At 39.2% G+C, this 27,718-nt stretch overlaps 1 protein-coding gene across 1 annotated transcript in view; it reads right to left on the bottom strand.

Moving 5' to 3' along the window:
* LOC126237436 (mitogen-activated protein kinase kinase kinase 7-like) overlaps positions 1-27,718 on the bottom strand; it is a 169,148-nt gene that overhangs the window by 117,139 nt on the left and 24,291 nt on the right. The window contains exon 4 of the mRNA XM_049947551.1: positions 13,318-13,460. Within this exon, the coding sequence (XP_049803508.1) occupies positions 13,318-13,460 (143 nt within the window). The remainder of the gene's footprint in view (positions 1-13,317; positions 13,461-27,718) is intronic.

Consider the following 27,718-nt stretch of genomic DNA (forward strand, 5'->3'; position numbering starts at 1 on the left):
GCATGGTTGTGAGACACACAGGTTAGAACTAGGCCAATTAAAAGTAATCACTCCACGACTGAACTGATGTCTGGCCTTATTACCATGATGAAATCCCAACTGCTTCACGACTATTGCCTGCAGGACTTACAGTTGACTGTTTAGTTGCATTCTGTTGACTAATTTTGTACTGAAGGCTCAGAGCAGATAGTTTGTGTGCCATATGCCCAGCAGTGTATGTACCAATCACTACTGTGCAAGAGCAGAGCCATTTATTGTGGAGTCAACACAATATCAAGACTGGATGAAGTACAAACAGAGGAATGATCATGATAACTTCTGCTTCACTTTCAGAGGGAAAGTGAAGTCATATATTACAGTCTGATAGTGGTAATCACAACAGCATTGTGGAGAGAGACCAATTTGGTAGTAGTGAAAACAAGAATGGAGAGTGTATATAAGGCAAATCCACAAAGTAAGTTCCATTTGGTTATATAAAACAAACATGTACAGATACAGAAAAAATATTTATTGTACAAAAATCTACAACTGTTAAACTACTTTTCTACATAGCTTCTGAAATTTTGTAGCCACTTGTCATAGCATGCCACAAGTTTTTGTATGCCTTCTTCATAGAAGGTTGCCGCCTGTGTATGTTCTTTCAGCTCATCATCATCGTTGAAGTGTTGACCACAAAGGACAAATTTTAGGTGTAAGAAGAGATGAAAGTCGCTAGTAGCGAGGTCCGGGCTGTACGGAGGATGATCAAACGCATCCCAGTGAAATTTCTGTAAGAATTGTTTCGTCACATTCATCGTGTGAGGTCCTTCACGTCCTTCATTGAACAGTCTCACCCATCTTCTAACCATGGAATCACTCATAGCATTTTGTCCGTAAACCTAGCAGATTTGTTGATGAATTTACTTTGGTTTAACTTTCTTTGCATTTAGAAAACAAATCACAGATCTGATTTCACACGCGGCGGCATTTTCAATTACGGCTGACATTACAAAGAAGCACTACAAAGCACACGTTGACAGAAGTGATCTGAAAATAGTGTACACGTCTTCTCCTTGAGTCAGAGTAACTGCCACGCATGCTCAGAACTGCGATCGTAGTGCTGCCATGGATAGAAATAGAAACGCAACTTACTTTGTGGACGACCCTTGTATTAAGACTGTGCACAGTTGTTAGTGCCCTTGTTAAAATAGACCTAGATAAATGTTCTTAAAATGTGGAAAATGTGGAAAGTTTAAAACAGAAATTCATTTCAAAGTGGACTCACTCTCATCCAAACAACTACCCATACTGTAATACTTACAATGTAAAGCTGTAAACCCTATCCCTATCCTAAAAGCTGGATAGAACAACACAATATAGACTAAAACAATGACTTAGGATGATGAGATCCACTGATCACTTACAAACACATTTATGAGCCATCCACTGCAACAACACATTGAAACGTTGTTTCTAATAATTTAGGAAATACTGTACAATATATTAAACGTTTCACAAAATCTTAAAATTTGCACAACGTTCATCTCTTGATATGCTAAAATACAGGTCACATCTATTAGCACAATGGCCTCTCGTCTCAATAAGAAAAACTATCAGTTACAATGTAGCTTATCAAAAACAATACATCACAGAGTAGCACTTGCAACCTACGTCCTCAATTATTAGCTGGATGTAATCCAATCACTGTATTCCTTTACAGTTTTTGCCCTCTACAGCTCCCTCTAGTACCACGGAAGTCATTCCCTGATGTCTTAACAGATGTCCTATCTCCTGTCCCTTTTCCGTGTCAGTGGTTTCCACATGTTCCTTTCCTCTCCGATTCTGCGCAGAATCTCCTCATTCCTTACCTTATCAGTCTACCTAATTTTCAACATTCGTCTGTAGCACCACATCTCAAATGCTTCGATTCTCTTATGTTCCGGTTTTCCCACAGTCCATGTTTCACTACCATACAATGCTGTACTCCAGACGTACATTCTCAGAAATTTCTTCCTCGAAGTAAGGCTGCTATTTGATATTAGTAGACTTCTCTTGGCCAGGAACACCCTTTGTAAAAATATTGTGATTGAAATATAAGAAAGGTTCCGGAGTGGAATTGAAATTCAAGGTGAAAAGATATCAATGGTACGATTCGCTGATGACATTGCTATCCTGAGTGAAAGTGAAGAAGAATTACGTAATCTGCTGAATGGAATGAACACTCTAATGAATACAGAGTATGGATTGAGAATAAATTGAAGAAAGATGAAGGTATTGACAAGTAGTAGAAATGGGAACAGCGAGAAACTTATCAGGATTAACGGTCACGAAGTAGATGAAGTTAAAACAATTCTGCTACCTAGGCAGTAAAATAACCAATGGCGGATTGAGCAAGGAGGACATCAAAAGCAGATTAGCAATGGTAACATGTTACCATTGCTAATCTGCTTTTGATGTCCTCCTTGCTCAATCCGCCATTGGTTATTTTACTGCCTAGGTAGCAGAATTGTTTTAACTTCATCTACTTCGTGACCGTTAATCCTGATAAGTTTCTCGCTGTTCCCATTTCTACTACTTGTCAATACCTTCATCTTTCTTCAATTTATTCTCAATCCATACTCTGTATTCATTAGACTGTTCATTCCATTCAGCAGATTACGTAATTCTTCTTCACTTTCACTCAGGATAGCAATGTCATCAGTGAATCGTACCATTGATATCTTTTCACCTTGAATTTCAATTCCACTCCGGAACCTTTCTTATATTTCAATCACTGCTTCCTCAATGTGCAGATTGAACAGTAGGGGTGAAAGGCTATATGCTTGTCTTACACCCTTTTTAATACGAGCACTTCGTTCTTGGTCGTCCACTCTTATTATTCCCTCTTGGCTGTTGAGCTTATTGCATATGGCCCGTCTCTCCCTATAGCTTACCCCTACTTTTTCCAGAATTTCGAACATCTTGCACCATTTTACATTGTTGAATGCTTTTTCTAGGTCGACAATTCCTATTAACGTGTCTTGATTTTTCTTTAGCCTTGCTTCCATTATTAACTACAACGTCAGAATTGCCTCTCTTGTGCCTTTACCTTCCCTAAAGCCAAACTGATCGACATCTAGCACATCCTCAATTTTCTTTTACATTCTTCTGCATATTATTCTTGTAAGCAACTTGGAAGCATGAACTCTTAAGCTGATTGTGTGATAATTCTCACACTTGTCAGCTTCAGCTCTTGCCGTCTTCGGAATTGTGTGGATGATGCTTCTCTGTAAGTCAGATGCTATGTCGTCAGACTCATAAATTTTACACATCAATGTGAATAGTCATTTTGTTGCCACTTCCCCCAATGATTTTAAAAATTCTGATGGAATGTTTTTACCTCTTCTGCCTTATTTGATCTTAAGTCCTCCAAAGCTCTCTTAAATTCTGATTCTAATAATGGATCACCTCTCTCTTCTAAATTGACTCCTGTTTCTTCTTCTATCACATCAGACAAATCTTCCCCCTCATTGAGGCTTTCAATGTATTCTTTCCACATATATGCTCTCTCCTCTGCATTTAGCAGTGGAATTCCCATTGCACTCTTAATGTTATCACCCTTGATTTTAATGTCACCGAAGGCTGTTTTGTCTTTCCTGTATGCTAAGTCTGTCCTTCCGACAATCATTTCTTTTTCAATGTCTTCACATTTTTCATGCAACCATTTCATCTTAGCTTCCCTGCACTTCCTATTTATTTCATTCCTCAGGGAATTGTATATATATATATTCTTGAGTTTCCCGAAACATTTTTGTACTTCCTCCTTTCATCGATCAACTGAAGTATTTCTTCTGTTACTTATGGTTTCTTCGCAGTTACCTTCTTTGTACCTATGTTTTCCTTTCCAACTTCTGTGATGACCCTTTTTAGAGATGTCCATTCCTCTTCAACTGAGCTACTGAGCTATTTCTTATTGCTGTATCTATAGCCTTAGAGAACTTCAACCATATCTTGTCATTCCTTAGTACTTCTGTATGTATCCCACTTCCTTGCGTATTAATTCTTCCTGATTAACGTCTTAAACTTCGGCCTACTCTTCATCACTACTATATCGTGATCCGAGTCTATTTCTGCTCCTGGGTACGCCTTACAATCCAGTATCTAATTTTGGAATCTCTGTCTGACCGTGATGTAATCTAACTGAAATCTTCCCATATCACCCGGCCTTTTCCAAGTATACCTCCTCCTCTTGCGATTCTTGAACAGAGTATTTGTTATTACTAGCTGAAACTTGTTACAGACTCAATTAGTCTTTCTCATCTCTCATTCCTTGTCCCAAGCCCATATTCTTCTGTAACCTTTTCTTCTGCTTCTTCCCCTGCAACTGCATTCCAGTCCCCCATGACTATTGGATTTTCGTCCCCCTTTATACACTATATTACCCTTTCAATATCCTCATACACTTTCTGTTTCTCTCTTCATCTTCAGCTTGCGACATCAGCATGTATACCTGAACTATCGTTGTCGGTGTTGGTTTGCTATCGATTATGATAAGAACAACCCTGTCACTGAACTGTTCACAGTAACACACTCTTTGCCCTATCTTCCCATTCACAACTAATCTTACTCCCATTATACCTCTTTCTGCTGCTGTTGATATCACCCTATACTCATCTGACCAGTAATCCCTGTCTTCTTTCCATTTCGCGTCTGACTCCTACTATATCTAGCTTGAGCTTTTGCATTTCCCTTTTCAGATTTTCTAGCTTCCCCAACACGTTCAAGCTTCTGACATTCCACGCCCTGGCTCATAGAACATTATCCTTCTGTTGATTACTCAATCTTTTTCTTATAGTAACCTCCCCCTTGGCAGATCCCTCCCGGAGATTCGAATGGGGGGGACTATTCCGGAATCTTTTGCTAATGGAGAGATCACCATGACACTTCTTCAATTACAGGCCACATGTCTTGTGGATAAACGTTATGTGCTTTTAATGCAGTGGTTTGCATTGCCTTCTGCATCCTCATGTCATAGATCATTGCTGATTCTTCCGCCTTTAGGGGCAGTTTCCCACCCCTAGGACAAGAGAGTGCCCTGAACCTCTCTCCAATCCTCCGCCCTCTTTGACAACTTAGAATGAAGGTGACTTCTTATACCATAAATCTTCAGCCACCAATGCTGATTATTAATCAAAATTTAAGCAGTGGCAGGATTCGAACCTGCCACCAAAGGCATTTTGATTATGAATCAAAGACACTACCCCTAGACCACAGGTGACCTTATCTATGTGACCAAATGAAAGTATGTCACAGCTGAATAATAGACCAGCCAAAGAATCCTATCACTCACAGCTGAGCTGGCCACTTTCGTGTCTCCCTTTTGGTGACTGCTCAGTCTCCTATCTGGTAGGTAATCAAATCGGGCGCTGGCCACTGGACTGCGTATCATTAACTGCCTCCCACTGAGTATTATGTGTGAGTGCTAGATGCCAAACTGAAATAGCTCTTTCGTGAGAATTGCAGTGTAACTGCTAAAGTGTGTGACATGCCGTTATCCTTGGCAGCCCACTTCTTTGTCCTCATCTTTCTTGTCTCATTGCTCCACCACTGTCCCAGTACTGTAATACATTTTCCTCCACAACATTCTGTTCCTCCCTCTCTCTCTCATGGCACATTCTCTCACTTTGGTTATTATTTAAGTGTCATTTTGTTGCTGAGTGTGACTGTGATGTTGGCCCTCCTTGTCCCACACATTCTTACTCCCTCTCCCCCCTTCCTTGCCACTGCACAAATTAGCCTATCTATAAAACAGCTCACAAACAATATCAACTCTGTGTGTGTGTGTGTGTGTGTGTGTGTGTGTGTGTGTGTGTGTTTTTGTGTGTGTGTGTTTTTGTGTGTGTGTGAAAGAAAAAGAGAGAGAGAGAGAGAGAGAGAGAGAGAGAGAGAGAGACGGACGAGAGCTGCAGCAAATGAATGATTGCCTTCTGACAATTTTCTTTATTGCTTAAAAACTAAAATTTTCATTCTCTAAGATTACAATAAATTACTGGTTTCTTGGACGAATCTCTTCCTCAGTAACAGAGTGCACGTTATTCTGAAATTTTATGACAGATTACAATCTAGTGCCTGACAGGAATTCAAGCTTAGACCCTTGCAATTTGTGGTCAATGCTTTTAGAGGCTACTCTAAGTCACCAAGACAGGATTCACAACCAACCTTCAGAGCTTCAATTTTGCATTACAGCTTCTTTTCAATGTTTCACAGAAGTCCTCCAGCACAGCTTGCTGAACTAGTTCTCCTGTAAGAAAGAAGACCAGGAAAAAAGGTGGCATACAGCCTTTTGGGTTTTGTCTCCAGAGCCTCAGCTGATGTTTGTTTAGTGTTTTGCCAGCATTGTGACTAGAATTCTCAAAGAATCACCTCCATTACTGGTAGCAGACTGGAGTCGAGCCTACTGTGGAGGTTAAACATACTCTCCACGCTGATGTCCATGGGGGTGTTTCCCTAGTCATTATCACTGTAGCTCCTCCATCGTTATTTGCAAGGGTGATTCAACGCAGCACGGAAATTCAGGATACATTTTTCTTGATGATTTCTTCTTTCTTGTTACAATTACTGTCATGTTTATGAATTTCGATGGCTATTCTGAACAAATGGGTGTGGTAGCTCTTCTTCACACTGAGAACCTACACGATGATGAATTTTATTACATGGTCGATATCTCACAGCACATCATGCTGCACCTGTCCCAATCTGTAAAAAAGTTTATGTTCAATGATCTGCTACTGATTCACTGTATAGTCATTCCAACATAGACTTTTCCACAAGTATACTCCTGACATTTTGAGTGAGACTGTATTGTCCTTTGTTGATCTGAGACACTATCAGAACACCAGAGTTACATTTGTATGTAGTCTTCACACTGAGTTTTCACAATTTACAGCTGATTCTGTCCATCATCCTGACATTGTCTGGCAGAATAGCCCTCCCCAACATTCCTTCTTCTGGAACGACACTTTGCTAGTGAAAAGCCCCCAGGTAGCTGCAACATCATCTTTTCTTCCACAAGTGCAAATCCAGCAATGTATGATGGAGAATATATGTGAATTCTGGGATGTAAAGTTAGGTATTGTTGTTGTTGTGTTGTTTTTGGGGAAGGAGACCAGACAGTGAGGCCATTGGTCTCATCGGATTAGGGAAGGACGGTGAAGGAAGTCGGCCATGCCCTTTGAAAGGAACCATCCCGGGATTTGCCTGGAGCGATTTAGGGAAATCACTGAAAACCTAAATCAGGATGGCCGGACGCGGGATTGAACCGTCATCCTCCCGAATGCGAGTCCAGTGTCTAACCACTGCGCCACCTCGCTCGGTAGGTATTGTTAGAACTGAAGATACCAACATCAGCTGTGAGTTGATACAAGAATTTATTTCCCATAAATAGCAATGATCTTTTTTTCAATAATCCCTACATTTGCCTATCTGTATGAAGGTGGGAAATGCCATCCAGAAGAATCATGCCTGCTGCCAACAGTCCAAGTCCTGTCATGGTTCCCAGAGTAGTACTGTAGGACTGGCATTTACAGTCTTAAAGTGACGGTGTATTCATGCTCCAAAACACTGTATTCATAATATTGTATGTTGATGCAATCACCTTCAACTTCTTCTTCTTCTCCTCCTCCTCCTCCTCCTCCTCCTCCTCCTCCTCCTCCCCCGTCACCCTCACTGCTTTTCTTTGTTGAAGAGGAACAATGCTTCTATTCCATGGATAATTGCTTTGATTCAGATTGGGAATGGTGTGTTAAGAAATATAATCTCTTTCACTGTAATAATTTGGTGTTGCATATACAGGCCAATTCTGTTTCATTTGTACTTTGAAATCCACTGGCGGGGGACCCAATGTGCACAAATTTTCTTTCACAGTGCAGAAAACTGTGCTTCAGTTATCATCTACCTGGTTGTACTGTCACCTTCTACAAATGCATGGACTGAGACTCGAACCCAAGACCTTTGCCTTTCATGGGCAAGTGCTCTACCAACTGTGCTCCCCAAGCACAACTCAAGACCTGTCCTCACTGCCTTACTTCCACCACTACCTGAACCTTCATATCAGTGCACACTCTGCTGCAGAGTGAAAAATTCATTCTGGAAACATCTCCAAGGCTGTGGCTGACAGACACGCATGTCTCCTTAATATCCTTTCTTCCAGGAGTGCTAGTCCTGCAAGTTTCACAGGAAAACTTCTGCAAAGTTTGGCAGGTAGGAGATGAGGTACTGGCACAAGCAAAGCTGTGAGGACGGGTCGTGAGTAATGTTAGGGTAGCTTAGGTGTTAAGAGCACTTCTCTACGAAAGGCAAAGGTTCTGGGTTATGGTGATTATGTAAGAAAGACTAACACCATCACCATCTTTTTTTGTTTTTGGTGATAATTAGAATTTTATGGCTACCCTCCTAAGTTTATTGAAGGAGATAATGGAGGGGGAGGGGGAGTATGAGGGGGTGGGGAATGCATGCATGAGGGGGGGAGAGGGGGGGAGAGGGGGGGAGGGGGAGAGGGGGGAGGGTGGGAAAGGGTGGGAGAGGGAGGGGGAGGGAGGGGGAGAGAGGGGGGGGGGAACTACAATAATTCCGACACATCTTAATTTGTACAGTGCACAATGCAAGTCTGGTGATAGCAAATAAGCAATTATAATAAGTCTGCAAAGTAATAATAATGTTGTTGTTGTGGTCTTCAGTCCCGAGACTGGTTTGATGCAGCTCTCCATGCTACTCTATCATGTGCAAGCTTCTTCATCTCACAGTACCTACTGTAACCTACATCCTTCTGAATCTGCTTAGTGTATTCATCTCTTGGTCTCCCTCTACGATTTTTACCCTCCATGCTGCCCTCCAATGCTAAATTTGTGATCCCTTGATGCCTCAGGACATGTCCTACCAACCGATCCCTTCTTCTAGTCAAGTTGTGCCACAAACTTCTCTTCTCCCCAATCCTATTCAGTACCTCCTCATTAGTTACGTGATCTACCCACCTTATCTTCAGCATTCTTCTGTAGCACCACATTTCGAAAGCTTCTACTCTCTTCTTGTCCAAACTAGTTATCGTCCATGTTTCACTTCCATACATGGATGGCTACACTCCATACAAATACTTTCAGAAATGACTTCCCGACACTTAAATCTATACTCGATGTTAACAAATTTCTCTTCTTCAGAAACGATTTCCTTGCCATTGCCAGTCTACATTTTATATCCTCTCTACTTCGACCATCATCAGTTATTTTACTCCCTAAATAGCAAAACTCCTTTACTACTTGAAGTGTCTCATTTCCTAATCTAATTCCCTCAGCATCACCAGATTTAATTTGACTACATTCCATTATCCTCGTTTTGTTTTTGTTGATGTTCATCTTATATCCTCCTTTCAAGACACTGTCCATTCCGTTCAACTGCTCTTCCAAGTCCATTGCTATCTCTGATAGAATTACAATGTCATCGGCAAACCTCAAAGTTTTTACTTCTTCTCCATGGATTTTAATACCTACTCCGAATTTTTCTTTTGTTTCCTTTACTGCTTGCTCAATATACAGATTGAATAACATCGGGGAGAGACTACAACCCTGTCTCACTCCTTTGCCAACCACTGCTTCCCTTTCATGCCCCTCGACTCTTATAACTACCATCTGGTTTCTGTACAAATTGTAAATAGCCTTCCGCTCCCTGTATTTTACCCCTGCCACCTTCAGAATTTGAAAGAGAGTATTCCAGTTAACATTGTCAAAAGCTTTCTCTAAGTCTACAAATGCTAGAAACGTAGGTTTGCCTTTTCTTAATCTAGCTTCTAAGATAAGTCGTAAGGTTAGTATTGCCTCACGTGTTCCAACATTTCTACGGAATCCAAACTGATCTTCCCCGAGGTCCTCTTCTACCAGTTTTTCCATTCGTCTGTAAAGAATTCGCGTTAGTATTTTGCAACTGTGACTTATTAAACTGATAGTTCGGTAATTTTCACATCTGTCAACACCTGCTTTCTTTGGGATTGGAATTATTATATTCTTCTTGAAGTCTGAGGGTATTTCGCCTGTCTCATACATCTTGCTCACCAGATGGTAGAGTTTTGTCATGACTGGCTCTCCCAAGGCCATCAGTAGTTCTAATGGAATGTTATCTACTCCCAGGGCCTTGTTTCGACTCAGGCCTTTCAGTGCTCTGTCAAACTCTTCACGCAGTATCTTATCTCCCATTTCGTCTTCATCTACATCCTCTTCCATTTCCATAATATTGTCCTCAAGTACATCGCCCTTGTATAGACCCTCTATATACTCCTTCCACCTTTCTGCCCTCCCTTCTTTGCTTAGAACTGGGTTGCCATCTGAGCTCTTGATATTCATACAAGTGGTTCTCTTCTCTCCAAAGGTCTCTTTAATTTTCCTGTAGGCAGTATCTATCTTGCCCCTAGTGAGACAGGCCTCTACATCCTTACATTTGTCCTCTAGCCATCCCTGCTTAGCCATTTTGCACTTCCTGTCGATCTCATTTTTGAGACGTTTGTATTCCTTTTTGCCTGCTTCATTTACTGCATTTTTATATTTTCTCCTTTCATCAATTAAATTCAATATTTCTTCTGTTACCCAAGGATTTCTATTAGCCCTCGTCTTTTTACCTACTTGATCCTCTGCTGCCTTCACTACTTCATCCCTCAGAGCTACCCATTCTTCTTCTACTGTATTTCTTTCCCCCATTCCTGTCAATTGTTCCCTTATGCTCTCCCTCAAACTCTCTACAACTTCTGGTTCTTTCAGTTTATCCAGGTCCCATCTCCATAAATTCTCACCTTTTTGCAGTTTCTACAGTTTCAATCTGCAGTTCATAACCAATAGATTGTGGTCAGAATCCACATCTGCCCCTGGAAATGTCTTACAATTTAAAACCTGGTTCCTAAATCTCTGTCTTACCATTATATAATCGTAATAATAATAATAATAATACCAGAACCTATGGGAAGTAAGTTAACTGTAAGTACTATCACATTTGCCAAAATCAAGACAAGAGCTGTTTAAATTATGTATTCAATGTTTTGTTAAGTCACAAAATAATAGTGCATGTTGAATATGATTTTATAAAATATGATTTTTAAACAGAAGTGACACAGCTAAATATGTCTACATTTTAGGCAGCTTTTATATTATAAATCAGACAGACTTCTTTTACACCTTTTGCACTTTCCTCTCCACCTCTCTTGACACAGTTAAGTCACAAAAGCATGTCACTTATTGAAATAAATAAGAGCAACAACCACTAATACTTGTTTGTCAACCTGACTGCAAGTACTTAAACAGAAACAATGGCCTGTCAATGAGGGTACTATGAATACCACTTAATAATGCCCAGCCTGCTCATACAAATGGAGTGATCCTCCCTTTTATAAGGGAACACAAAACTACTGTTTGACAGTGTTCAGCCTCCTGAAGAAGATCACAGCAATTGGAGCAAAACAATGAGTTACAGAAGAAACACAAGAGCGAAATGACACAACAGATTTCAGTTTTATTGACATTTGCTGACACATACTCATGCTTTATTTCTAATGGTAAACTATGAGATCAAAAGTATCCGGACCCCCCCCCCCCTAAAAAAAGCAACATGTTTTTCATATTAGGTCCATTGTACTGCCATCTACTGCCAGGTACTGCATATCAGCAACCTCAGTAGTCGTCAGACATCATGAGACAGCACAATGGGGTGCTCCGCGGAACTCGCAGACTACGAACGTCGTCAGGTGATTGGGTGTCACTTGTGACACAGGTCTGTAAGTGAGATTTCCACACTCCTAAACATCCCTAGGCCCACTGCTTCCTATGTGATAGTGAAGTGGAAATGTGAATGGACACATACAGCACAAAACCTTACAGGCCGACCTCGTCTGTTGACTGACAGAGACCGCCGACAGTTGAAGAGGGTCATAATGTGCAATAGGCAGACATCTATCCACACCATCACATAGGAATTCCAAACTTCATCAGGATCCACTGTAAGTATTATGACAGTTAAGCGGGAAGGGAGAAAACTTGGATTTCATGGTCGAGCGGCTGCTCATGATGTTTTAAGCACCTTCTTGCTTCCCAGTGTTGAAGAGCAATTCGGGGATGGCGATTGCATCTTTCAACACGATCAAGAACCTGTTCATAATGCACGGCCTGTGGTGGAGTGGTTACATGACAATAACATCCCTGTAATGGACTGGCTTTCACAGAGTCCTCACCTGAATCCTACAAAACAATTTTGGGATGTTTTGGAATGCCACGCCTCACCAATTGACATCGATATCTCTCCTCAGTGCAGCACTCCGTGAAGAATGGGCTGTCATTCCCCAATAAACATTTCAGAATGTGATTGAATGTATGCCTATGAGAGTGGAAGCTGTTATGAAGGCTAAGGGTGGGCGAACACCATACTGAATTCCAGCATTACCGATGGAGGGCACCATGAACTTGTAAGTCATTTTCAGCCAGGTGTCAGGATACTTTTGATCACATAATGTATTTGTGTCCACAAAATTTGAATGGTATTTCCCATAGACTTATTGAATTTTTTAAATATTTTTAAGTAGACGAATTCATAAAAAATGATACGAACAAGATACGGAAAGTTCTTAGTCGAACATGAATATTTTAAGGAGTAAAGATAACAACTGACCATATGGTAGACGCATTGAGTTGTCAACAGTTTACAAAGTACATTTCTGGGTTTCAGACAAATCCTTCTCCAGACCTATACAGAACACATCCCTATGTAAAGCTATGCACTGATATTGCAGCTAAAATGGGGTGAATGTCAACCGGCATGAGCTAAGAGAGGGAGGAGGTAGTGGGAGAGAGAGATGGTCGGGGACAGGTGGCTCACAACTGGGAGGGAGAGGCAACAGTTGCACAGGATAAAAATATGGCACTGGTGAGCTCGTTATGGCCACAGGCACATGGAGCTGTGCTTAGCACATACAGCTTGGAGGAATGAAGTGGAAGGGGAGGAAATAGAATGGAGCAAACACGAGACTGTGGAGAGAGTGAGTGCAGGATCAGTGAAGTTAGGGTCACGGGGCCTGGGTGGAGGGGCTGTCTGGTGGAGAGAGAGACCAGGCGGGTGTGCCAGTTGATGTGTTCGAGCCTCAACAATTTGACGAATAGTTACATTCAATCCTTAGATTATTCAGAAATGATATGGTTAATTACCTCCTTTAGACTAGCTTCTGAATTACACAATTTCATTATTAGCAGGAAACAATGAAAAACAAAAAATGAATGTCTACGCAGAAAGTATAAATAATTATCACTACAGCTAATAGTGAAAAAAAGAGGAACTTGCCTTCAAACACTTCAGGAGCCATCCAAGCAGCACTCCCTTTATTGTTTGTCATATAGGTTTTCTTATCACAGGCTGTTCCAAAGTCACATATTTTGAGTACTTTTCCACCCATTATGAGAAGAAGGTTTGGTGGTTTAAGATCCCTGTAATAAGAAAACATGATTCTATCAATTTCACTGTTAAAATAAAGATTAGTACTAAAGCAGTTGCTGAGTAAATAACTGAGCATGAATGATGTTACAAACACAAGAAAACATTAAGAGTAAATCATAAGAAAACTTCATCACTATCACTTTGACACGTGTGTTGCTTATAGAGGCATAGACTACCAAATAACCTCTGAAAGCACTGCACACAAAATACAATACTGATTCTGATGCTGTCATGTACACATCCTATTCCTATCTTCAACAGACCAGTGAATACAGTCTGATAAAAAATTATTGTCTCACGACAAACATACTTGGATAAAAATAAGCAAAATAAACAAAATTACAGTATCATTTATTTAAAAAGGGGTAACCGCTACTGTACAAGCAGAATAGTTTCTAAATTTCATACATTCACATACAACAGTGCTCACATTATGCCTATTTCCTGTCTTTTAATCTAATAAAAAAGTGGGGAAAAACGCTTGATCAGTAGTAAAAGAGAAAATGAGTATGACAATAGTTTTTATATCGTGTTATGGAATAACTCATCCTGTAGTTGCAAAATAGTTCTGGAAAAGTAAAAGGCTCAAAATGAAGGTCACAAGCAACCCCTTGCTGGAACTGCAGTTTCAAGACATAATTAAAATGAAATCATACCATCACACATGTAGATGTAGTCTACAGACTTTGTACTATGTGTTGACATACTGCATTGTCGTTAACTTATATCTTGTGACCACAGGCTTTTGTTTTGTTTTGGCAGTGAGCTGTCATTGAAATCCTTGTCAAAGAGAAAAAAAATGAACCTTAAGACTTCAGCCTGCACATGGTCATTTGCGCACAGGTGACAGCAGTGTTATGACGTGTATGAAGTACATCAAAGATGGCAACACAAGCACGTAAGCAGCAGTATCCCTCAAACAGTTTCCATGATACTCAACACATGACTTGAAGAGCTCATGGACAAAAGACACGTCACCTGTCAATGAAATCTCAACAAAATTTGCAACAGAAATACTAAGTTATCAAGAAGTATTTAATGACTGTAAGCTACAAAGTTCACAGACTCATAGCCCGAAACTAGAATGTCCAATATGGAATACCAATATTATGAGGAGGAAAGATTGCTAGCCAACCACATAGTAGAGGTGCTGAGTTGCAGTCAGGCACAATCAAAATATCTTTTCACTGTGATTGCTGCAACTCAATATGCCTCTATATGGTGAGTAGTACACAAAACATCAAAATAACGAATGGCATGATTTGGATTAGCCATAAGAAAAGAGCAGGAAGAGAGTGATCTACTGGAAAAATATGGACAGTCTTCTGTGATGCAGATGGTTGCATTCTGGTTGATTTTCTGGAACCTGGCCACATCATAAATGCTGTCCAATACATCTCAACATCTCTGAAGCTCCATCGAGCATTGTAGACAAAAAGAACAAACTGCAGCCTCGTATGCGTCCTAATACTGCATGTGTCACCATGGGGAAAATTAAGAATTTTGATGGGGAAAGTCTTCTGCATCATCACTACAGTCCTGACTTGGCATGCTCTGGCTACCATGTTTTCACTTCTATGGAAGAATAGCTATGAGGTCAATGCTGTAAGATAATGAAGGATCTTGCAGAGCCAGTGTCTTCCTGGTGAAACAGCGATTAATAAAATATGTACAATAACACCAGACGCGTATATTATGTATGTAGATAGTGCATCCACCCCGGGAGTCGAGAATCTCAATTATTTTTGCCTGTTATTGATATCGATAGTGACATGATAATACTGGCATGATATTGGTCCTCGGAATTCCAGAACTTTCAAGAACATTTTGATTTTGAAGTTTTACATTTAAACTTTTAGTTTAATTGCAGATTTGGTGTTGTAATTTTTGCATTTACTTTATTAATTCTGGAGCCATGTTAACATGCTACACTAATTAGCACCACAATTATTTAAACTTTCTTAAAATTCACTGCTGAGTAGTCTTTGAGTTAGAGGAATCAAAGTTCAAAGATCAGTGAGCGTAATTTTTTGTGATCCTATGTGCTCAAACATCATTTAAGTTATTAAATTATAATAATAAAAGTAATTTAATCATGATAGAAACTGAGTAATAGATACTGACACTTGACAAACCACAAGGAATTTTGAAATTTAACCAAAGGATTAAATTCCCACTGAAACTAAAAGTAGCTATTTTACTAATAGATATCTCCTCCCTCCCCCCATTAATGTCTTTAAGGTGAGAGTAATTAGGTATTTACAAGACCGGAGCACCTTCAGGATTATCTTCACTCATAATCAGAGGAGACTGCAGTCAAACCCACTCACACAGAAGCTTAAATTTTTTTACACTGTTATGGGACCTTTGACCAGAGTATGTGACATACATTTCAACAGTTTATGTCTATTCATTCCTGAGAAAAATTATCTTGACAAATGGACACACATACAGTTAATGCATGACAAATTAATATTTTTTTCATGAGACAATTACAAAATAACAGTTTTCGGACTTTTCCCTTTACTTGTACTATAAAACCTTGCTTCTTGCCACATTTCATGATTCTAGGTCAACAGGAAGTACCCTATAGGTTTTGATGAGTGAGTTTGCAAGTATCAAAATATTTGACAGAAATGGCTTTTTTTATTGCACTAACTTAGAAGCTTTACTTTTTACACTGCTAAGGGATCTTACCTATTCCTGAGATAAAGGTGTCTTAATAGTTGGACAGACAACAAAGTGGTCCCATAAGGGTTCTGTTTTTACTGACTGTGGTACGGAGCACTAAAAATGGTGCACACATTCCAAAACAAAGTGTCTAAAATGATTTTATAATAATCAGTGGTTTCACAATTTAAAATGTTGTAGTTTCAAGATACACCATCAATGTTCACTGAGGAATAAAAACTCATCAACTAAATATGCAATAGAAAAACATACTGGAAGCAAAACAAAGCCAAAGAGGAAGTGTTAATTCTAACACTGACTAAAAAGCAGTTTTTGCCCATATGGGAACACATTTACCACAAAGCTGTAGTGAAGAAATCATCATCAATGAAACAAGAAGTGTGATCTAAATGGTGACAAACATATTTGCGGTACTACAAGTAGCCATAAGTACCATTATCCATAGATCACTGAGCGATAAATATGCACACAAAATAAACTGTCGAACCAGAGAAGAGAGTAATACACTAACAACAATATTTGTAGATCCAAATCATTTCAAAACCACAGACTGTTTACCACAGGGTGGTCTGTGTTTGAACAATTTAAGGTCTACAGAATTCAGCCAGATGTTTATCGACATCTGCAAAAATTAAAAATAGTAAGGGGAATTTAATGTGAGTAGTGGGGGTGACAAGTTGCCTGATGAAATAACAAGTGAAAATATTATAAGAAAAGCTGTACTTAAAAGTATAAGTGAATGTACATTTTTTCATGAACATAAGCATTTATGGCCTACATATAAAACATGTAAATAGCAGGGAGGTAAAAACTATTGAGTGTTAAGCTATTAATTTATGTCAGAAGGGAGAAATATTACAGTTTTTCCTTGAAAGAACATAGCCTAAAGAAATCCTGCATCAAAATGCTTAATAAATTAGAGAACTATATTGCAGGTAAGAGCCTTTGAGGAGTAAGAAAATTCATGGAGGTTGCTGCATACTTATTAAAATTTCTTTGACATTTAAAGACAGATGATTTTAATTTTCTCTATCATGAACATACAATATATTTTCTTTGACAGTTGCTGTTTGGAATTAAGAGGGGCAAAAATATTGAAATAATTTTGACATATAGAACCCAGGTAAACAAATAACAAAAATATCTTTATTTAAACTCTGGAATCTCTTACAGACACCAACGATAAAGAAGAAGATAAGGATTAGATAGCTGCTATTTTAATATAAGCATAATAAATGAATCCAGTAAATCTGCACAATTTATTAACGTGATTCAAGTATTTGGTTTCAAGCTAAACTTCACAGAATTCACAAGAGAGAGTAGGTGAACTACAACTTGTATAAATGCTATTCTGGCAAGTTACAAATTTCATGATACAAGAAAATTTGATGTATGTTTAGGGATTTCTGATTATTTTGTATCGGTTTGGGCCTATGAAATATAAAGGCACCAGATGGAAAACATACAACACACAATAGTTCAGTAAAAAAAATATATATACATATAATCTTGTTCTATCATGATTAGCAGAAGTAAACTGGCTATTGGCACAGCAGAAGTAAACTTGCCATTGGCACACTGTAGAACAAGCCCTAAAAACTCCAGCAGATTTCTTGAAAGCTTTATTGCATGTTTTTAACAAAACAACCCCCCCCCCCGTTGTCTGCCATAAAAAATAAGTAAACTAAAATGGATAACAGCTGGAATAAAAGTGTCTAGAACTAGAAATAGAAATTTACACACTGAACTGTAAAGTAATACAACTGTAGAATTATGAACTAAGTAAACCAGAATAAAACTATATGTAGATGGGTGATAAAGACAGCAAAAGAAATGGTACACAAAAAGTTCATTCTGAATCATACAAATCATAACTCAAAGTCACAGAATAAATGATACAATCTAAACTAAACAACTGACAATCCACAGATCTCCAAAATTAAGTCAGGTGACAAGTTCATTGAAAACCCTTCAGAATGAATGAATCAAAATCAGATGCTGATTTAAGTGACTATCTAGGTAATGTCCCTATCTTCAGTTAGCCGAAAGTTCTAACTAAACATAAAATTGCAGTTAAATGTGTAGAAAAAGCAGTATTATCTTTAAAAAATAAAACTTCAACTGAATGGGATGAAATAACCTCCACAGTAATTAAAACAGTTCCTAGTATACTATGAAGACCCCAAACCATAACAATTAATCAGTCATTTGAAGAAATACGTTTCGTAGGTGCTCTAAAGGCTGTTATTCAAGAAGGGTCATCCCAACCAGCAGTTCACTTCCCAAACTTTACAAAAGTATTCGAAAAAATTTTATAGCACAATCTAATGTTGGCATATCAGACTAGCTTTGTGACTGGACTGAAGAGTTTCTAGCAACTAGAACACAACATGTCATTTTCAATGAAAAGATATCTTCACACATAGAAATAACTTTGAGCATACTCCACAGGGGTGTTACAGTGTATTCCTTCACACAATACTCACAAATGGCCAAAAGGATAACGTCGGAAGTTCCATGAGGGTGTTGTGGACAGAGATGTTGTATTGCTAGAAAATTGTAGAGATGATTAGATGGTTGATTTTGGAGAAGGGACCAAACCGTGAGGTCACCGGTCCATGATCTAGGATGGCAGAAATATGGGAGGAACAACACAAACAGCACAGCCCAGTCAAGGGGAAGGGACAATCATGCAAAACGTACGGGCAGCAGGAAGAGGAAAGAACAGGAGGGGGGTGGATGTAAATGGGAAGAGCAGTGGTGCCTCAGAAACGATACACATGATGGGGCACCAGCACTGCCACCGAACCCAACATCCACACCGTATTACACCAGGGTGTATACGCGAACAAGGAAGAAAAATTCCCTGATTTCCCGGTTAAAAATACACTTTCTGCCGGGTGAAAACACACTTTTTCCATGTTAAGTGACAGTAAATTTTCCCTTATTAATCCTTTATACACGGGCGTAGAATTTCCCAGCACTTTAGAAAATGAAACACAAAGAAAAAGACACGTTTTGGAAATATCTTTTATGTGCAGCAACATGTGCATTGCGTATTTTTATATTACAAAAGTATACATTGGAATTCCACCAAACACCACATTTTACTTTCCGAATCATTGAAATCAAGATTCCGATGTATTTCTGTAAGCCAGTCATGCTCATGTCACGTGATCTCGGCAGCCGATGACAGCGGATATTCAGAGCATAGGACACGTGATGATGTCAGTCAACAGCAACATCACTGTTACATAGCATGAACACACAAACAGGGAATGTTAATAGTTTAAATTAATATACATAGTGTTGCTACAAGAAAAGCAAAGCTTTCACATTTAATATTGGTCTCTAAGGTTAATCAGCTGCAAGAGCAGCTCAGATTTCGCATGTAATGTTGATCTTATTTGCGCATGTTACACTTTAAGATATATCACACAAATGTGTCAGCAAAATTTTTAATAATGACATAAATGTCGGATCAGGGTTCAAAATTCTTCTAAATGGCTCGTCATCAAAGAGCGGATGTTTAAATGAGATTCAAACGCTCTGTGATTTAAGAAATTCATGGTACATTCTCGCACATAATTCAACTAATGCAAAAGTATATTTACTTTGAAAGTAACGCTTTTCAAACCACCATTCACAATATTTTCCTGCGACCTATTAGAAATAGGTTCGTTTCGGCAGTTGCCAGAGAGCGTAGATAACAGGCGACATCGCACTTGCGCAGCTACCATGACGCAGGAAGCCCTTATGTATGTACGTGTAAAACATTAAAAGATCATACATTACGTCACAAAAGAAACAAGACCTCAGAGGATACTCCAAGAGCATCAGAATTTCTTGAACCATACTAAAATGTGTATATTTAAAGTGCATATTTGAAGTGCATATTCGTATGTCCAGATTCCCAATGAAGTAGACCTTGACTTGATATTAAGCTTTTCAGTGTGGTTTTCGGGATGTAAATTTTCTTGGAGCACCAGTACTGTATTATATCATGTTTGGTTCTTTATTATGGCATAATGCCATACGTGCTAGAAGATGAAAATGTGCACTTGAAATGCAGCAAACAGTTGAAACTAGCCTGTACTGTGGAATTAAAAATTTCGTTTCAAATACATTGACTGCCTCTGTGGATAAGGTTGATAAAAGTCAAATTTCTTTAGCAAACAGACAAAAATAACTTCATTGTTCTGCAAGGTGATTAATGCTTGACAGTCAGAAATGTGGAAATAAAATAAAATCTGAAACAAATGACATATTTTAGCCTGCCGTAATTATGTGAATGTATTTTAATTCACTTGATAGCACCCTGCCACAGATATCTGTTTTGTTTTCATTTGACGTGAGAGTAAATGAAGGGGAAACAGCAAAATCGCTAAATGTAAACACGGGTCACGTGAAGACTACCCACTATAACTCTGACTGCTCTGCGCATCAGCCTCGGATCTACGATATTTGTGAATCGGGTCAATACTAAGAAAATCGAATTCTCAAAAATATGTTCATCTTATAGCGCACATCTTTCTGAAAAGTCTGAAACATAAAAAATATATGTTCGAAGAAATGTAAGACCTGTTACTTGGTCTTAAGTGTGTCAAAGTGCAGTGCCACGCCTCTTCACAAAGCATTCTTCTATCGGATATCACTGTATTTCGCTCTGTGGAATTGAAAGGTGTATATTTTGTAATGGATGCCATCAAACTATATTCAGGACAGTGGAAATTGAAACGCCCTGTGATGCCTCTCCTGCTCCCAGTCGGCCGGTTTGACATCCTACCCCCGCCCCCCCCCCTTTTCCTTAAAAAAAAAAAAAAAAAAAAAAAAAAAAAAAAAAAAAAAAAAAAAAAAAAAAAAAAAAAAAAAAAGAGCAGATGGGATCATTTATAAGCGGGAGAACAAGAACTCTTCAGAAAATTTTCACTCTTTATTAGCTAATAACTTGCTGTTGTTTGTGACATAAAATGAAACATGTGATACATAAAACCAATAAAGAAGAGAGACAAGCAAGAAAGTACACATTTCTTCAATCCTTAGCTCTTAGCATTTTTTTCTCTCTAATCTTGCTACACCTTTACATGGCATGATTTCCTTTCTGCAAAAGAATCTATTACTTCAAAGCTCGTCAAACGTTTCGCTACATGAAAAATCGAAACTTTGTCATCTAATAAGGAAAAAGGTGTTAACACAAATAATACCTAAGACTGGTGTGGTTTCTTGATCTGACTACATCTATTATGTCACTGTCTGCTAGATAAAACAAAATATGCCTTTCTAATATTGGAGCAATTTTGTAAGACACACCAAATAAACAAGACTATTTTGGCACAAATGGTCATTTTTATAATATGACAGAATACAGTTGACGAAGTGCCAATATCAAATGCCTATTAGGCCTACTACAAGCAAAAGGCTTTATGTTAGGAGATAGTTTCACATTTCATTCATACGCACCAGATTCTCAAACATAAGATCGAAAAGTAGTATTAAAAATTTTTTATATAAATTTGGAATCTTCTTATTCTTCCATAATTTGTGTGATGTCCCCGTTTCTTCTCCTTCCTCGTTCTAACAAACAATCTTGTCATCACCAATTCTGCAGCTATTCCTGCCATTGTCAAAATTTGTTCACTGAGTAATTTCACTAACCCTGCCAGAATCACAGGTTTAGTATCCCGCGATTGTCTTCCGGTTAGGAATTATTACACATTCATACAACACGTTTTCCGCGTTACTTCCAGAATAGAACTGAAGTGGCTGCTAGCCTGGGACTGTGCAACTGGTCCTTACTATTGTAGCGATCTGGCCAAAAAATTTCTGTCAAAATTTCATTTTCTTGGGTACACTGAGAAGATAGTACAAAATATTTCTCACCTGTTATTTCTGTCAGTCGTTTATTTCCATTATGGTAGTCTGAATCTATGGATTTCACTAGTAATTATAACAACACTGATCATTCGCAAACCCAATCAACCACATAATCAGACAGCGATTGGCATTCATCCATTCAGCTTTACTCCGCTCATCTCATACAGCCCCGTCCCCTTTTGTTTGCGGAACGTTTATTTCTAGATGTGACGAGGATTCTCCTGACAGACACATCACATATACTATGCACGCTTTCAAAAATCAACTTATGATTCATACAGAAAACAAGTTAAAATGTGTTAAAAAATGTTCAAAAAGCCACAGGGAAGCGTTTCAAAATCATATGGATAATCGATAGACAAACGTGTGCTGGATGCTAGGCTTTGTGAAACAAGTATTTTTTTCCCTCGAGAATATGAATTTGGCGCCCCCTTTCCCCCGGTAGCATCTAGCTGCTTGCTGCAACTGCTTGCACAGCCAATAGCCACATTCCTGTAGCCGGAAGCGAGAGAAACTACTGCTCAAACGCGACTCAACTGCGCATGCGCATGAGCCTACTGATAACTGCTAAAACGAAATCTAATGTAAACAGTTGTGACCTCACGCTCATCGGAAGCAATTTGTTGTTATGAAGCATTGCATAGTCTTTCTAAAGCCTTTGACACATTTTGCTGTTGGCAGATGCTTGCATGAGAACTGTGTGTCGTCGTATATGGTGCATTTCCTTTGAAATTTAAGTTATTTTTTTTTTTTCTCTCTTTAAGTTTTATTGTTGAAGTATTATTCCACAGTACGGGGATACAGTAATATCTTCGATTACAGTAATGTCTTTAGGATACACTCCATTACACACTTTTACGACATGCTTCATTAATAATAACACCAACAGAACACAGAGACACCATTTGTCAACAGCACACTTCAAGAACTTCTAGTTAAACAAGTGTGAGTAGACAATTGTTGGTGTATGGTGGAAGACAACAATCAGACTTGTATAGGCTTGCAGATGCAATTGTTAGCCTGCTGATACATTTACCACAGCATTGTTTCGACAAATAATCATTACCTAGTGTTATGTGGTGTGTTACATTATGCAATTAGTATACTTTATTTAATTAGCCTACCAGATATCACACATGTTAAAAAACGTATTTTTGGCTCGTGTTCGTAATATTTTTTCCATAACTTCCAATTGAATCTCAAAGTTGGAATTTATACTGAAGTTTGATATCATAAAGGTCTATTAACTGTGAAATTTTCAGATTTTTATCTGGTCCCCCAACAGAGATATTGCAGGCCACAAAATGGAAAAATTCAAAAAAAAATAGTTTTTAAAATAATGTATTTTTTAAAGTGTACGCTGCTCACCATTGATACTCTATAAAAAGTAACTATACCAAACAGTGTAACAGCAGAAAAAATATTAAACTTGAGAAATTAATGTTTCTTTGGAAAACTACTGTTCAAAAATTGAGTTTTTTTTAATTTGTGGCTGATAACTTTGTACTATTAAAAATATATTAAAGAATACATTCAGCTAAGTGACGATGTTAATTTGTAGCGCAAAGTGCGTTGAACTAAATGCATTTTATCTTAAAGGCGTAGGACAATCCACTACTGAATAATTGTAAAAAAAATGTAGATGCTCTCTAATACGAAAAAACGCATGCAGCCTGGAACAAATATGGAGGCCATTTAAAAATAATAAACAATAAATAAAAAAAAAATATTTTTGTGGCTACTAAACATTGGGGAATTTACCTACAAAATATAAAATTTTTCGACTCGATGCACACCTATTCTCATTTGGACCTATGGGTCACAATCCATATCAGGTGGTCCAGCACTGGTTGTTTGACCAAACAACCAGTGCTGGACCACCTGATATGGATTGTGACCCATAGGTCCAAATGAGAATAGGTGTGCATCGAGTGAAAAGGAACGTGGGTGCTCCTGTGTTAAGGCAGAAGAGGTTAAGTTGATTGAGAAGGTCGAGTGCACCTCTCTGACAGGGGATGGTGTGCATTAAAGTCACCGAGTAGCAGAAATGGTTGCGGTAGCTGCTCAGTAAGCTGGAGGAAGTCTGCCCTGGTGACATCGAATGGCGGAGGGATATAAATGATACGAAGATAAAATGTCAAGTGAGGAAGGAAAAGGCGAACTGCAACAGCTTGAAGATGGGTAGACAGGGAGGAAGAGTCGACTGTGAACGTCATCCCATATGAGCACCACAACTCCCCCATGAGATGGAATGCCAACCTCGAGGGGTCACAGTCGTGAGGACACAGTTTTGTATCCTGAAGGCAGAGTGCAAGTGGACACTGTGATTCTAAAAGCGAAGCGGCTAAGTCCGCTTCAAGGTCACCCACCTAGCGAGCAACCAAGACTCGCACGGCCACCAAATTATAAGTGAATATTGTTTTTAATTAAAAAAAAAAAAATAATCTCACGGGATAGATAAGGATGGTTCTCGGGTAGGACAAACTTTATTGTCTGTAATATAACATACAGTCACCATTTATCTTTATTTTACAATTACCATTACCAACTTTAGCCCATATAAAAAGATACTCATCGGCATTTAGTTTCTTCTTCCTTCTAGTACTCAACACAAATGGCATACCGGGAACAAGTGTACCATATGGAACTTTTGCTAAGAGTCCTGTTGTCTCTGCTATACTCCATGTCTTCCATGTAAGAATATTTGCATCTGGAAAAGCTTCAAGGCCACCATAATCACAATGGTTGCCCCATACTACAGCAAGTGTCAGCCATGTACTACCTCCAAACACGGCTTGTACATCACATGTAAAGTTCAAACGGAGTCCACGAAATACGTTTGGACCTCCAATTAATTGTTGTTTATTGAACTGTCCAGAAAGATCAATATCTATCGCCTTCAAAGCACGATAGACAGGAACGCTGCGCCGCCAGCGACGATGGTAACCATGTCGCCGAGGCATTGCTGTGGAGAGTCATCATGAGGAAAAAAGGAAGGGGTGTCACCTCAGCAGCTGCCGAGAGCCAGCTTGCGAATACTTGCTGCTACAGGGGACAGAGGCAGGAGGATACTGCTCCATGAGGTGCACAGAAGTGTCGGCTTTCTTGTGTTGTCGGCCTGCGGAGTCCAACGCAGAGAAACGGTCGGTGATGCGTACTGGCGACACTGAGGCCAGCTGGGTGGAGGTATCAAGTGCCAACATTGCCGAAGAGGACCTACGAGTCAGCGAAGGAGAAGACCATTTGCGTTTGTTGGACTTCTTTGAGCCTTTCCTGTTAGCAGAGGAAGACTTGGGTGTTGGTTGGATGGAGGGACATGGGAAGTCTTCACACGAGTACCCCTTCTGTCCTTTTTGGCCTGGCGGTTTGAGGTCACATGTCAGTGTGGCCATGTCCTTCATGGAGCAATATGTAGCAAGAACAGTAATATAAGTGCTAGATGGTGGAACACAGGGTTTGCAACTAGCTGGTGACTTAGCCCTGTGAGGTGAGTGTTGGATGGCTAGTTGCACAGCTGGACGAGCGATGGTGAAGCCACCATGACACTGGGTGATTTCACAACCTCAGAGCTGAATTTGAGGTCACATGTCAGTGTGGCCATGTCCTTCATGGAGCAATATGTAGCAAGAACAGTAATATAAGTGCTAGATGGTGGAACACAGGGTTTGCAACTAGCCAATAACTTGCAAGTGACAGGGTAAGGAACTTTTACCTTTACCCGGATCTCCTGGACAGCCAACTCATCAAGATACATGGGACAATCTTGAGACGAGGTGACGTGGTCACCATTGCAGTTGATACAGTGGGGAGAAGGAAGTGGACACTTGCCCTTTTGTGCATCCCTACCACAGGTTACACATTTGGCCGGGTGTTGACAAGACATTTGAGTGTGGTTGAAATGATGACACTGTTAGCAGTGCATCAGGTTCGGAATGTACAATCGGATGTTGATAACCTCATAGCCTGCCTTGATCTTGGATGGAAGCACCACTCTATCGAAGATGAGAAAAATAGGTCACATGTGGGCACTAAGGAGGCATCCGATGGATGAAAATGACACCCTGATCAGAGCGATATGCTTGGATTTTGGCCTTGGTCAGACTGTCAAGCAGCCTATTGTAAATAACACTACAGGAAGAGTACTATGGGCATCGACACAAACAGGACAGCCATGGAGAAGCAAAGTAGCAAGCAGTATCATCTGCTGGCCAGTCTGATGGTGGCCATACATGTTGACAGACAGTAGATTGTGTGGCTGCTCTCACAGGGGCCCTGCCTTTGAGGGGGAAGGAACAGGCATGCAACTCATCCTTGGCCCACTATCCACTTCAGCTAGAAAATGCCCGACACGGTTGCAGTCAGGGCTTAGTATCAGAGATAACAGTGACAGTGTGTGTGTGTGTGTGTGTGTGTGTGTGTTTTCTACTTCTGAAGCTGGACTTTGTACAAAACAGGGTGTATACGCGGAAAAGGAAAAAAAAATTCCTGGATTTTTCCTGGATGTCCCAGTTAAAAATACAATTTCTCCCTGATGAAAATACACTTTGTCTGTGATAAGTGACAGTATACTTTCTCTCAGAACTATAAAACTTATCAATCCTGTGAAGGGTTAAGGTTTTATGCACAGGCTTGAACTTCACGGCACATTAGTAAATGACCGTGAGCGAAAAAAAGAGAGATATTTGATGTGCAGCAACAAGTACGCTGCATATTTTCATATTACGAAAGTATAAATTCGAATTCCACCAAACACAGTACATTAGTTTCCGAAGTGTTGAAATCGAGATTGCAATGCCCTTTTGTAAGTCAATCATAGCTCATGTCACGTGATCTCGCCAGCCAATGAAAGCAGATATTCAGAGCATAGAACATGTGATGTAGTCAGTCAACAGCAACATCATTGCTAAGTAGTGCGAACACACAAGCAGAAAAAGTTAATAGTTTAAATTAATGTACAAGCATGGCTACAACAAAAGCTACGCTTTCACATACAATACTGATCTCATAGATCGATAAGTCACCAGAAAAGCTACGCTTTCAGGCATAAATTGGTCTGTTTTATGTGTGTTACACTTGAAGATACAGCACACAAATGTGCCAGTAAATATTAAATAATGACATAAATGTCTCGTCTTCTGGGCTCAAAATTCTTCTAAGTGGCGGTCCTCAAAATGTTAAGTTTTAAATGAGAGTCAAACACACTGTGTTTTACGAAATTCATCACACATTTTCATATGCAACATAATTCATCTTGCGTAAAAGGAAATTTACGTTTTTCAAACCACCATTCACAATATTTTCCTGCAAGCTATTAGAAACAGGTTCATTTCAGCAGTTGCCATTGACCGCCATAAAACAGTCGTTACTATGTGTGTGCAGCTACGATGATGTATGAAGCCGTTATGTTTGTATGTTTAAAGCATTAAGACATCTTACATTATGGCATAAAAGAAACAGGACTTCAGATGATATTCCAAGAACATCGGAATTTCATGAACCATACTAAAATACATAACTCTGCTTAAAATGCACAGTTGTATGTCCAGATTCACAATGAAGAAGGCTCCAACCTGATATTAAGCTTATAAGTGTGGTTTTCAGGATATAAATTTTCTTGGAGTACCAGTACTGCATTATCTCATTTGTGGTTGTTTTTTAAGGCATAAGGCAATATGTGCCAGAA

This window comes from Schistocerca nitens, chromosome 2 (assembly GCF_023898315.1).
Source record: "Schistocerca nitens isolate TAMUIC-IGC-003100 chromosome 2, iqSchNite1.1, whole genome shotgun sequence".
Lineage (NCBI taxonomy): Eukaryota > Metazoa > Arthropoda > Insecta > Orthoptera > Acrididae > Schistocerca > Schistocerca nitens.